The following is a 9,840-nucleotide window of genomic DNA, read 5'->3' on the forward strand; positions in this document are numbered from 1 at the left end:
TTTTAAACTGCGTTGATGGTATTGATGTACGTTTTCGTTACAGATACAGCACCTGGGAGCCTGAGGAAAATATTCTGGATGAACGTCTGTTCGCTGCTTTCGATGAGAGGTTAGTGCATTTAAAAAAAAAGCATTTCCTAAACACGCGTACAAATATTATTTGCCACTTGACTAATAGCTGACACTGTTTGTTTTTTCCTTCTAGAGAGCGCGAGAGGGAATTATATGGTCCGAAAAAAAGAGGACCGAAACCAGAAACTTTCTTATTGAAGGTGAGAAAATGCACAACTTCTGTTTAAACCCTCAGTTCAAACGCCTTAACAAAACATTTAACTTCTTGTTTTTAACCTGAGCTCCATTCAGTGTCTGACCTTAGTTTGTTATATGAAGTAATTCGTTGTTTTAAGAGTTACATTTTTAATCTTTACCATGTTGGCCATCTAAGCTCTGGGCAGGTCTTTGTGAGGAGTCTTCAGTGTTTGTTTGTTTTTTTTTTTTTCTTCCCAGAACCAGTTTGCCTACTTGTATGTTTTGATAATAAACATTAATTGGTTATATGCACTGATCACATTTTTTAAAAATAAATTATTACAGGCAAAAGCCAAAGCCAAAAGTGATGAATTCCGAAGGGAAATGTCCCGAGAGATTCGAGTTTCGTTCCCCGTCGCAGAACCAGTTGTCACACCACGAGCTCGAGAAGGGCTAAGAACAGTTGTGCCTACTATCTTCCCTCCAAGCACTGTCAACAGGGGAGAAAGTGTTCGTGTTCGATCACCAGAGCCAGAGAGAAGACCTCGACCTCCCTTATCTCCAACACACAGCCTTTTGGACCCAGTAAATACACCAAAAAAGAGAGGACCAAAACCAAAGTTGCGTTTCCCTGTTAGCACCCCTAGCAGCAGTTATTCACCCACTGAATCTCTGAAGAGGAGAGCAGATGAACATTTATCTTTTAGTCCAGCTAAAATGTCCAGGCCTGCTCATCATTCAGGAGAATCATCCAACTGCAGTCTTATCCAGTTAACTCAGAGGTTTCAGGCAGAAAGTGGTAAGTCTCCAAAACAGCTTGGTTGTGGATCGAGTGGCAGTGTTGCTGTTGGAGGCACTCTGCGAAAAACAGCTCATGATATGTTGCGACATGGCACAAAGCATTTCTCAAGTGGCCCGTCAGTTGCACACACCAAGAGGAAACATCTTTCCAAAAATAGTTTATTTCAGCCTGCTGACCTGCCCATTGATCGCTTGTCTCCGAAATATCCCGTGCCACAGAATCCTGGAGATGAAGATGAGGAATCCTGGTCTCCTTGCCTAAAGAACATGGAGAAAATTACTGTGACAGATATAACCAGCAACTCGTTGACTGTAACGATTAAGGAGAGCTCAACAGACCAAGGCTTCTTCAAAGAACAGAGATGACTTATGTATTTCTTGGTCAGCTGATGTAAATAACTATGAAATATTATCTATCCATTAACAGTCTATGTTTCTATAATTTCTAGACTAACTGTAAAGCACGTCTTGCAATCATGTAAATATGTAACGAAAAAAAATAGTCTGAATATACATTTCCATTCATATTTTCTATGAAAATGAAGTTTATTTTTTTTACTTCCCAAGGTATCTGTAATGTCCAGAGATCATTTAGCCTTCGTCTTCAACAGCGCGGGCATATAGGCGCATAATTTCAATTAAACGCACTGCATAGACAACGTGCGAAACTGCAGACTAGCATACTAAATAATAGCACCACCGTGCAGCACGTGCTGTGGATGTATGCTGCTTAGTACGCTAGTATGGGTTTCGCGGGTATAGACGATGGGCCTCTTTCAACGCACGGCACCTTTTATCCGGGGGGGGGACCAGTAAGTTCCTCCTGTATTATCCCCTGTGTTATTTACTGTATTGTATGAATATAGAGTTTGTGTATATTTGAAGGTCTGGCATTGTCGTGTATTAAAGCACAAAGTAAATATGAATATAAATGCTGACCAAACTATGGAAAATTGCCTGTAGTCTGAAATTCTTATCATTTTTGGTGTTCATATGTATATGTATATGTAATATAATATGTATCTGTGACCCGCATATAGTTTCGACCAAATAGTGAATTTTAATGCGGTTGCAGTGCTAAAGTTGCTTAGGCTATTTTCCGATTATAGCCTATTTTGTAAACTGAGCATGTTTTAATATATCCAAAGTGACCATTTTATTTATATAGCCTATGTATAATAATAATATAGGCCTATAATATGTATATAATATATTAAGCTTGACATACATTTCAAAAGAATTTCCTATTAAATTCTTGGAATAAAACAAGCCACTTAAGAACGAAATATAATAATCTATTAGATACAAAAAAACATACACAGGATTATTTAAAAATAAATAAATAAATCAATCAATTTTCAACTACTGAGATAAGTTATTAGTCCGTGTTAGTCACTGCACTGTTAATCAGTAATCATAATTTCGGGGGGTTTTCTGCCCGAGCAGTCGAGTAAATAAATAAACTAGTTGCGTCCCTTCCTAAACACGTTTCTTGATTGTTACAACTGAATATCCTTCTAGATAATACCTCGGCAACTTTAGGTATTCCTCAATAATATACAATACCGACAATATAATTACGAATTTGCGCGAATTTCCCTGAGTTTACAGGAAAGTTAAAAAATGCTTAAAGAGCATGCGTCACCGGAGAAATTAGAACTTTTTACTGCGTCTCAGTGGGAGTTTGCATCTGCTGTTAGAGAAAACGTGTAATGTTTCTGGAAGTCCAGCTCCCGCTGTGTGCTTCTCCCTTTTCATCGCACGTCTTGATTAAGTGTCGGGTTGATTGATGCAGTCCAGAGAGTTCCGGTTAAAAAAAAAAATCGGATTATCGGTTTCACGGTTATTAATAAAAAAAAATGGTATAGCATTGCCCACCTCATATAGGGCTTTCAAAACACTTCGTGTGTATAACAAATCTAAAATAATCGTATTTTCAATAAAAGCAGAACTTCCCGTGGGTATTAGCTGAACGCTCACACTGAACAATTAGTTCTCACAGGCCAAAAAAGAAGAAAAAATAAAACAAACAAAAAATCCGTTTTGTACCTTAAGGTTTACTACAAGTGGTAGCTATACACAGGCCTAATGCAGTTTGAATTATCTCTGAGACTATTTACGTGAGCTGATTTATATGCGCATATATAGCCTGAAGCTGAAAAAACCCCAAACAACAACACAGAAATGACCAGTTTTGTTAGTATAATAATAATAATAATAATCACAGGCTTAATGCTGCTTAGGCAGTCAATAATTCAGTGAGATAATTTGTAGCCGTTAGGAGAATGAGTTGTCACACTGTCTATATCATCAAATTCTCCTTAAGTGGACTATAAAATAAATGTATTAAGCCGTATAACATGGCATAGCTATGGCATAAGAAAGTTTAAAATATTGTCATAGCCTATTTACGTTATAAGGGCAAAAAGGATGGAAAGCGAAAACGCCTGTTTTTATTTATTATTTAAAAAGAAAAAAGAAATTCAGCCTATAGAAAGCTTGAAACTGATTAATACACAGCAATATGTTTAACGAAACGTGATGCTGAGCTCTCAGGGATTACACTCAGAAATACAAGTACAAGACTGTACTTTTCCTTGTCACTGTAGGCTATACTTGATAGTATTACCTGTGTGCCTTTAGCGCGTATCTTTTACTTGAAAACGTGAATGCAGGCCTAGTGTAAATTAAAAATAATAATTTAAGTTTCAGAATCGGACTTTAAGGACCGTTATTCTAATCTATAATCTAATGATAATCTAATGTGCAAAACACCTTCCCAGTTAAAAGATACACACAAAAGGCACAAAACAGGCACCATGAATAATCAGTACAGTTTGGTACCGTTATTTATGAGTATGTAGGTCGAAAGCGATTTCACATAGCCACCTCTTTGCGGTTTATTGATTTTCCCCGCACGGGTGAGTGTTTAAAGGATTTTTCTTAAGAAGTCGTTTCAAATTCGACTGAACTTATACCGGGGAAGGCCCTGGGAATATCCTCTAATTTAGGTCATTCGGAAATGTTGGTCACAGATCGGTCAGAATCTAGTTCTGACCTTGATCCCGATTTAATTCCTATTCCCAGATGAGTTTTCAAAACCGCACAAATCCACAAGATGTCGCCATGATCTCACTTCAAAAGAATGCGCGCGCACACAAACCCCCCCCCCCCCCCCCCAGTGCTGAATTAACTCTTTAATTAACACCCGAAGTATTCATTAACTCAATTTGGACACAAATAGGCTAGAGACTGAAGGAGTTATCGCAAAACATAGCCTACCTTTTCCACTCATTTCAGTACACAGTAAGTGTATAGGTTCATTTCGGAGCTAATAAATGAATAATGAACGTAAAATGAGTATTATAGCCTATATAAAATATTGCCTATACACCCAAACAAGCTCGTGAGTCACATGTCCTGGTGAATTAACAGTGCATCCTAAAACAGAGCTTCAGATTAAGTTTCCCTTCTCCCGTCCCCATCGTTTAACTATAGCCTACTCATGTGACACATGAGATGACATGACACATGACATGTGTAGCTGAGCCTATGTTTAAATCGTGTCTGTGGCTCAGCCTTTAAGGTCGGCTCATATGTTAACTCCTTAAGATCTTTTATTTTAATTCAGATATCCGAGAGCTGACGTGCTAAATGAGCCTGAATTAATCATAAATAATGAACTCTGCCTTGTAAAGCAGTAGTGACGACACCAGCAGGGATATTCTCTCTCTCTCTCTCTCTCTCTCTCTCTCTCTCTCTCTCTCTCTCTCTGCATGTGTGTCTATGTGTGTGTCTATGTGTGTGTGTGTGTGTGTGTGTGTGTGTGTGTGTATATATATATATATATATATATATATATATATATATTACACACACACACACACAAATACAGAATGACACACATACACACACATGCATCTCTCTCTCTCTCTCTCTCTCTCTCTCTCTCTCTGTGTGTGTGTGTGTGTGTGTGTGTGTGTGTGTGTGTGTGTGTGTGTGTTAAAAAAAACCCCACACATAGGCCTTATTGGGTTTTGTCTTGTAAACCAACATCAGGTGGCCTATAGATATTTTTTTTGTATAATTATAACAATACATTTGAACGAACCCAGTCAGCCTGTCTGTCTGTCTCTGTCTCTCTATAATGAGCCGATGCAGAAGGGTTACAGCTAAACCCCAAAGCATCTGCACAGAGCAGCAGTGTGTTAACTTAATAAATGCCAGTGCCTGAGGGTGGAGTCGACCTCCTCACCCTCTATTGGGGGAGAAAAGCTCAAAAGCCGCCCCTGTTTGCAGTATGGACAGAGTTCTTCACCTCACTAACCAGTGCACCATATCCTGGAGATCTGCAGCATACTGATGCTGTACAGGACAATGTTTCAGCATAATTGCCGCTTCGCCGACATTCATTTGGATTGATATGATACCGAGAGGAAGCTGGTTACGCCAGTACTTGCACACATTGTGTTTTCTTACGTCCTGTACAGCAGATTTATGCAGCTGGAGAGGAAGGTAAGAATAGCACTATAGTATAACGTGACTAATTTAAACATGGTTTCTTGATACACACTGGTAATTTGTTATTTTTTAAATTTGCATGTAAAGTGCTAGATTATTAGGACGAATGATCAATTATCATAAAATTTCTTGCGCCGCACAGCTAAAAAAACAAAAAACAAAACACCCTGTGTAATTTAGTGCAAGGCTGGGCATTTAAAAAACTTATTTATTTGTTTGTTTGTTTATTTATTGTCTATCTATCTATCTATCTATCTATCTATCTCAGGCCTATCTATCTATCTATCTATCTGTCTGTCTGTCTGTCTGTCTGTCTGTTTGTTTGTTTGTTTATTTATTTGTTTACGTTTAATCGATAATTCTATATGTGTAAAAGTGTCAGGCCAGATTCAAATAGCCTGTGATGAAAAACACTGCTAATTGTTAAGCTTTGTTTCTTTGCTTGTTTGTTTGTTTGTATGTTTGTTTGTACCCAGTGGTCTGGTGGGCTCGCCTCTCTCGGGGTCAGTGCAGCAGGTGCGGCTTCGCTGTTCCGCAGGTTCGGTCACGTGGTTTTCCCCGCGCCACGCTCTGCGGATCGTGCTGCAGGCGAACGTGTGGAGCGCGCGCCATGCCGCCGTGTGCGTTAAAGCGCTGCGGGGTTCTCGCGGTGCCGCGATGTACGTGGAGCGAGCGGCGAGCCTGGACCTCCTGCTGCAGGATGGGGAGTCTCCGGAGCAGGTACGCTGCTTCCGCGCGCACAAAGCACAGAGTACCGCCATCTTCCTTCAGGCCAGCCCGCAGAGTCGCGCGGGTCCGAGTGTCGTCGGGTTCCGGTATGAGCTGCTGCGCGAAAATAGCAACGTTACAGAGGTTCAAACAAGCACAATGCAAGGTAAAGAAACTCTGTCCAGTTATGAAAGCATTTATTTATTCCTATGCATTAACGAGTAATTAATAATTAATGCTGTTTAATATTTCACTCATGAGTTCAGTACACACACACACACACATTCACCGTCCACTTTAATGGGAACACCTGTACATCTGATCATTCATTAAATAATCTAATCACGTGGCAGCAGCGCAAAGAATAAAACCATGCAAGTCAAGAGCTTCAGTTCACATCAAACATCAGAATGGGAGAAAATGTGATCTTGGTGACTTTGTCCACTTTATTCCAGATGGGCTGGTTTGAGTATTTCCGAAACCACCGATCTCTGGGATTTTCACACACAACAGCCTCTAGAGTTTACACCTAGAATGATGTGGAAAAATAAAGTCTAGTGAGAGGTAGTTCTTTAAGCAAAAAATGCCTTAATGATAAGAGAGGTCAGAGTAGAATGGCCAGACTTGGTTGAGCTGACTCAAGGGTGCTTATATCTCATATGAGCACCTTTTACAACCGTGGTAAGCACAAAAGCATCTCAGAACATTTACATTTAACCTTGAGGTGGATGGGCTACAACAGCAGGAGACCACATCAGGTTGCATTGCTGCCAGCCAGATTATTGGCCAGAGGTGCACAGAAAATGAACAGTTGAAAATTAGGAAAAATGTCATCTGGTCTTTTTCTAATATTCGACTGTCCAGTTTGGTCATCTTCGCTGACATCTCCCATAAATTATCCGTTTAAGCCCACAGAACTGACATTTACTGGATATTTGAGTGAGAAAATCCCAGGAGATCAGTAGTTTCTGAAATACTCAAACCAGCAACCATTTCAGAACCAAAGTCCTTGAGATCACATTTTTTTCTCCCTTCTGATGTTTGATGCGAACAAGAACGGAAGCTTGTTTTCATTATGTGTATCACCTGTATCGGGAGAATTTTATTCAACTCAAATAATTGCGTTGTAAATACTTTTTATGTATTTCAAACACTGCATAACCTTTAATAAGAAACATTTTAAGGATGTTCCTTCCTCTTAAATGTAGATGAAACGCACATGCTGTCCATAGCAGATGTTGTTTTTTCTATTAGTGATTCCAGACACCTTCTGCAGTCCAAAAAAAACCAGAAAAAAACAAAAACAAATCAAGGCAGTGGTCTCAACCTGAAATGATGAAAAGATGGCAAATGCTTCTTAAATTCCACAGATGTCAAGTCATTGTGTGTCTATATGAGTGTTTTATTCATGTCAAAAGCTAAGACAGATGCTGGCGTTTGCTTGACTACAAATCTCCCAACACTAACAAAGAAGAATTCACATTTCAGCCACACGTACTTGCTGACGGACTGCTCAGCAGTCTATACAATAAGAGGATCAGACAAAAGTCAGATTGCTTTACACACACACACACACACACACACACACACACACTGGCAAGGGTTGACTTTTGAGATTATATACCACATGCCTTACATTCCTAAAGGCTCCTTGGATGCCTCTCTAGCAGATGCCATGTATTCTCTAATATAATGAACTGAAAATTTAATTAGTTTCCTCTCCTCGCACACACTGTTGCTCCTGACAAAGTATGTTTTGTGTTACTTGATGATGTTATCTGATGCTGTCTTCGTCACTTTATCTCAAATAAGCGACCTCTCTGTCTGCATTCACAGCTGCTTGTCGGCCCTGCAATGACTTGGAAATACTGAAAGCCATCTGCAACAGTGACTTTGGTGAGTGTTTTTATTTCAGCTAACCTAGCCTGGCTTTTATAGTATGGATATCCATTTTGGAAAATGATTCACTGTGATTTTTCTAATATAAAACGATAATAGGACCATATGCAAATAGCAAGCTGAGATTCCTTTATGATAAATGGGGGACTGTCAAACATGATACATAATCACTCTGTTGTTGTTTATTCCAATTATGTTTATTATATGTATATTTTATGTTTGTTTGTGAGAGTATGCTGTCTTTTTCCCCCCTCTATGTTTAGTAATTGATGTGTATTTTGGCAAATCACTAAGAATAGGAATATATCAATAACCACATTTGAATTGGTCTCATATATCAGAGTAGTCAGTCTGTGTCTTGGATGTGAAGGTTAATTTATTCCATGAATGGCTACACACAGGGCGAGGCCCTGATTTGTTCCCAGCAAGTGGGCCCTGGCAGATGTGAGGGCTCTGCAACACACAATAGGAGGCACATGGCTTTAAGGCCTGCAACAGAGCAAAAGCAGCGGCTCCTTTGAACTCACGCCTTGTATAGCCTGACCCTTGAACTGTAATCTCACAAATTGCCATCAGACACTTTTTGATGATAGAAAATGAGTTGCCTAATGAATGTGTAACTGCTGATATGGAGTGAAAAAGCTTTGGTTTGCCTCACCGTGTACAGGGTTAGAAGGCACTTCTAGAAAAGAAAGAGTGTGGAAAGGATTCATCATCAGTAAGATTTCTTTAAAAAAAAAAAAAAGGAAATAAGCAAAGGAATGCATGAAACTATTAATACTTATAATACTGTTATACAGTATTATATAATAATAATCTGTTATACAGTGTAATTTCTATATCGACAGATGACTTGTTGTTTGTTTAAGTCTAGTTCTTTATGTTGTTTGTTTAAGTGTAGTTCTTTATAAATCCATGTACCATTTTCTACTCTACTAGTGGTCCATGGATCCATACGGAATGTGTCCCATGATTCTGAGCGGCAGACCTCTGTGATAGAGGTGCAGAAAGGCAGGGTGTATCGGCAACGGAGCGGAGTGTTTGAGAGAGAGCCAGACCTCTCAGGCTCCTGGCATGGGCACATCCACACACTTCTGCAGTGCGGTGTTAAAGCAGGAGCTGGTCAGTTTCTCTTCACCGGAGCTGAACTCTTTGGGGAGGCTTGGCTTGGCTGTGCTCCTCGATTTACAGACTTCCAGAATCTCTATCATTCAGCCAAGAGGGTGCATCTGATGCCATGTGATATTTCCATAGACTGAGGAGAAGATTCTTAAGATTTTCTGTAATAATAATGTAGTAACTGTTCAAAGCCATTTGAGGAGAAATTGACACTTGAAGCAGACCAAAGGCATAATATGATATATCTTTGCTTTTGCTCTTTTTGATTTCTCTAAAGAAAGAGCGTATTATTATTATTATTATTATTATTATTATTATTATTATTATTATTATTTTGCTAAAGCAAGAGCTTTGTTACTCAGGCGTTCTTTTTTGTACCCCATTCACTAACCTTTTTAAAGAGCTATTCAAAGGTTAAACAGTATACCATCAATGCCATTTCAAAGGACATGGTGTGGGGGTTGATGTCTGTGTGCGTGCGTACCTATATGTGTCTGAGACGATATTTAACATTTTGTGTTAATATAAAAAATGTTAACAAGC

At 39.2% G+C, this 9,840-nt stretch overlaps 2 protein-coding genes across 2 annotated transcripts in view; both read left to right on the plus strand.

The window, feature by feature from the left end:
* cbx8a (chromobox homolog 8a (Pc class homolog, Drosophila)) overlaps positions 1-1,479 on the plus strand; it is a 2,183-nt gene extending 704 nt beyond the window's left edge. Inside the window, exons 3-5 of the mRNA XM_053611636.1 lie at positions 44-109; positions 206-272; positions 595-1,479. Of these exons, the coding sequence (XP_053467611.1) occupies positions 44-109; positions 206-272; positions 595-1,416 (955 nt within the window). The 3' untranslated portion in view covers positions 1,417-1,479. The remainder of the gene's footprint in view (positions 1-43; positions 110-205; positions 273-594) is intronic.
* A 3,847-nt stretch (positions 1,480-5,326) lies between these two features.
* On the plus strand, positions 5,327-9,520 carry LOC128599744 (meteorin-like protein). Its single transcript, XM_053611674.1, has 4 exons — positions 5,327-5,565; positions 6,048-6,445; positions 8,116-8,175; positions 9,118-9,520. Exons 1-4 carry the CDS (start codon positions 5,474-5,476, stop codon positions 9,435-9,437), a joined length of 870 nt encoding a protein of 289 aa, XP_053467649.1. The 5' UTR covers positions 5,327-5,473; the 3' UTR covers positions 9,438-9,520.
* The last annotated feature ends 320 nt before the right edge of the window (positions 9,521-9,840 follow it).

Source organism: Ictalurus furcatus, chromosome 2 (assembly GCF_023375685.1).
Source record: "Ictalurus furcatus strain D&B chromosome 2, Billie_1.0, whole genome shotgun sequence".
Lineage (NCBI taxonomy): Eukaryota > Metazoa > Chordata > Actinopteri > Siluriformes > Ictaluridae > Ictalurus > Ictalurus furcatus.

What these genes read in the sequence shown, in the direction of transcription:
- LOC128599744 (XM_053611674.1), top strand. Translation starts at nt 5,474, where the DNA reads ATGATACCGAGAGGAAGCTGGTTACGCCAGTACTTGCACACATTGTGT. An exon ending in TTATGCAGCTGGAGAGGAAG is followed by an intron (nt 5,566 to 6,047) that starts GTAAGAATAGCA and finishes GTTTGTACCCAG; the next exon opens with TGGTCTGGTGGGCTCGCCTC. An exon ending in TCAAACAAGCACAATGCAAG is followed by an intron (nt 6,446 to 8,115) that starts GTAAAGAAACTC and finishes CTGCATTCACAG; the next exon opens with CTGCTTGTCGGCCCTGCAAT.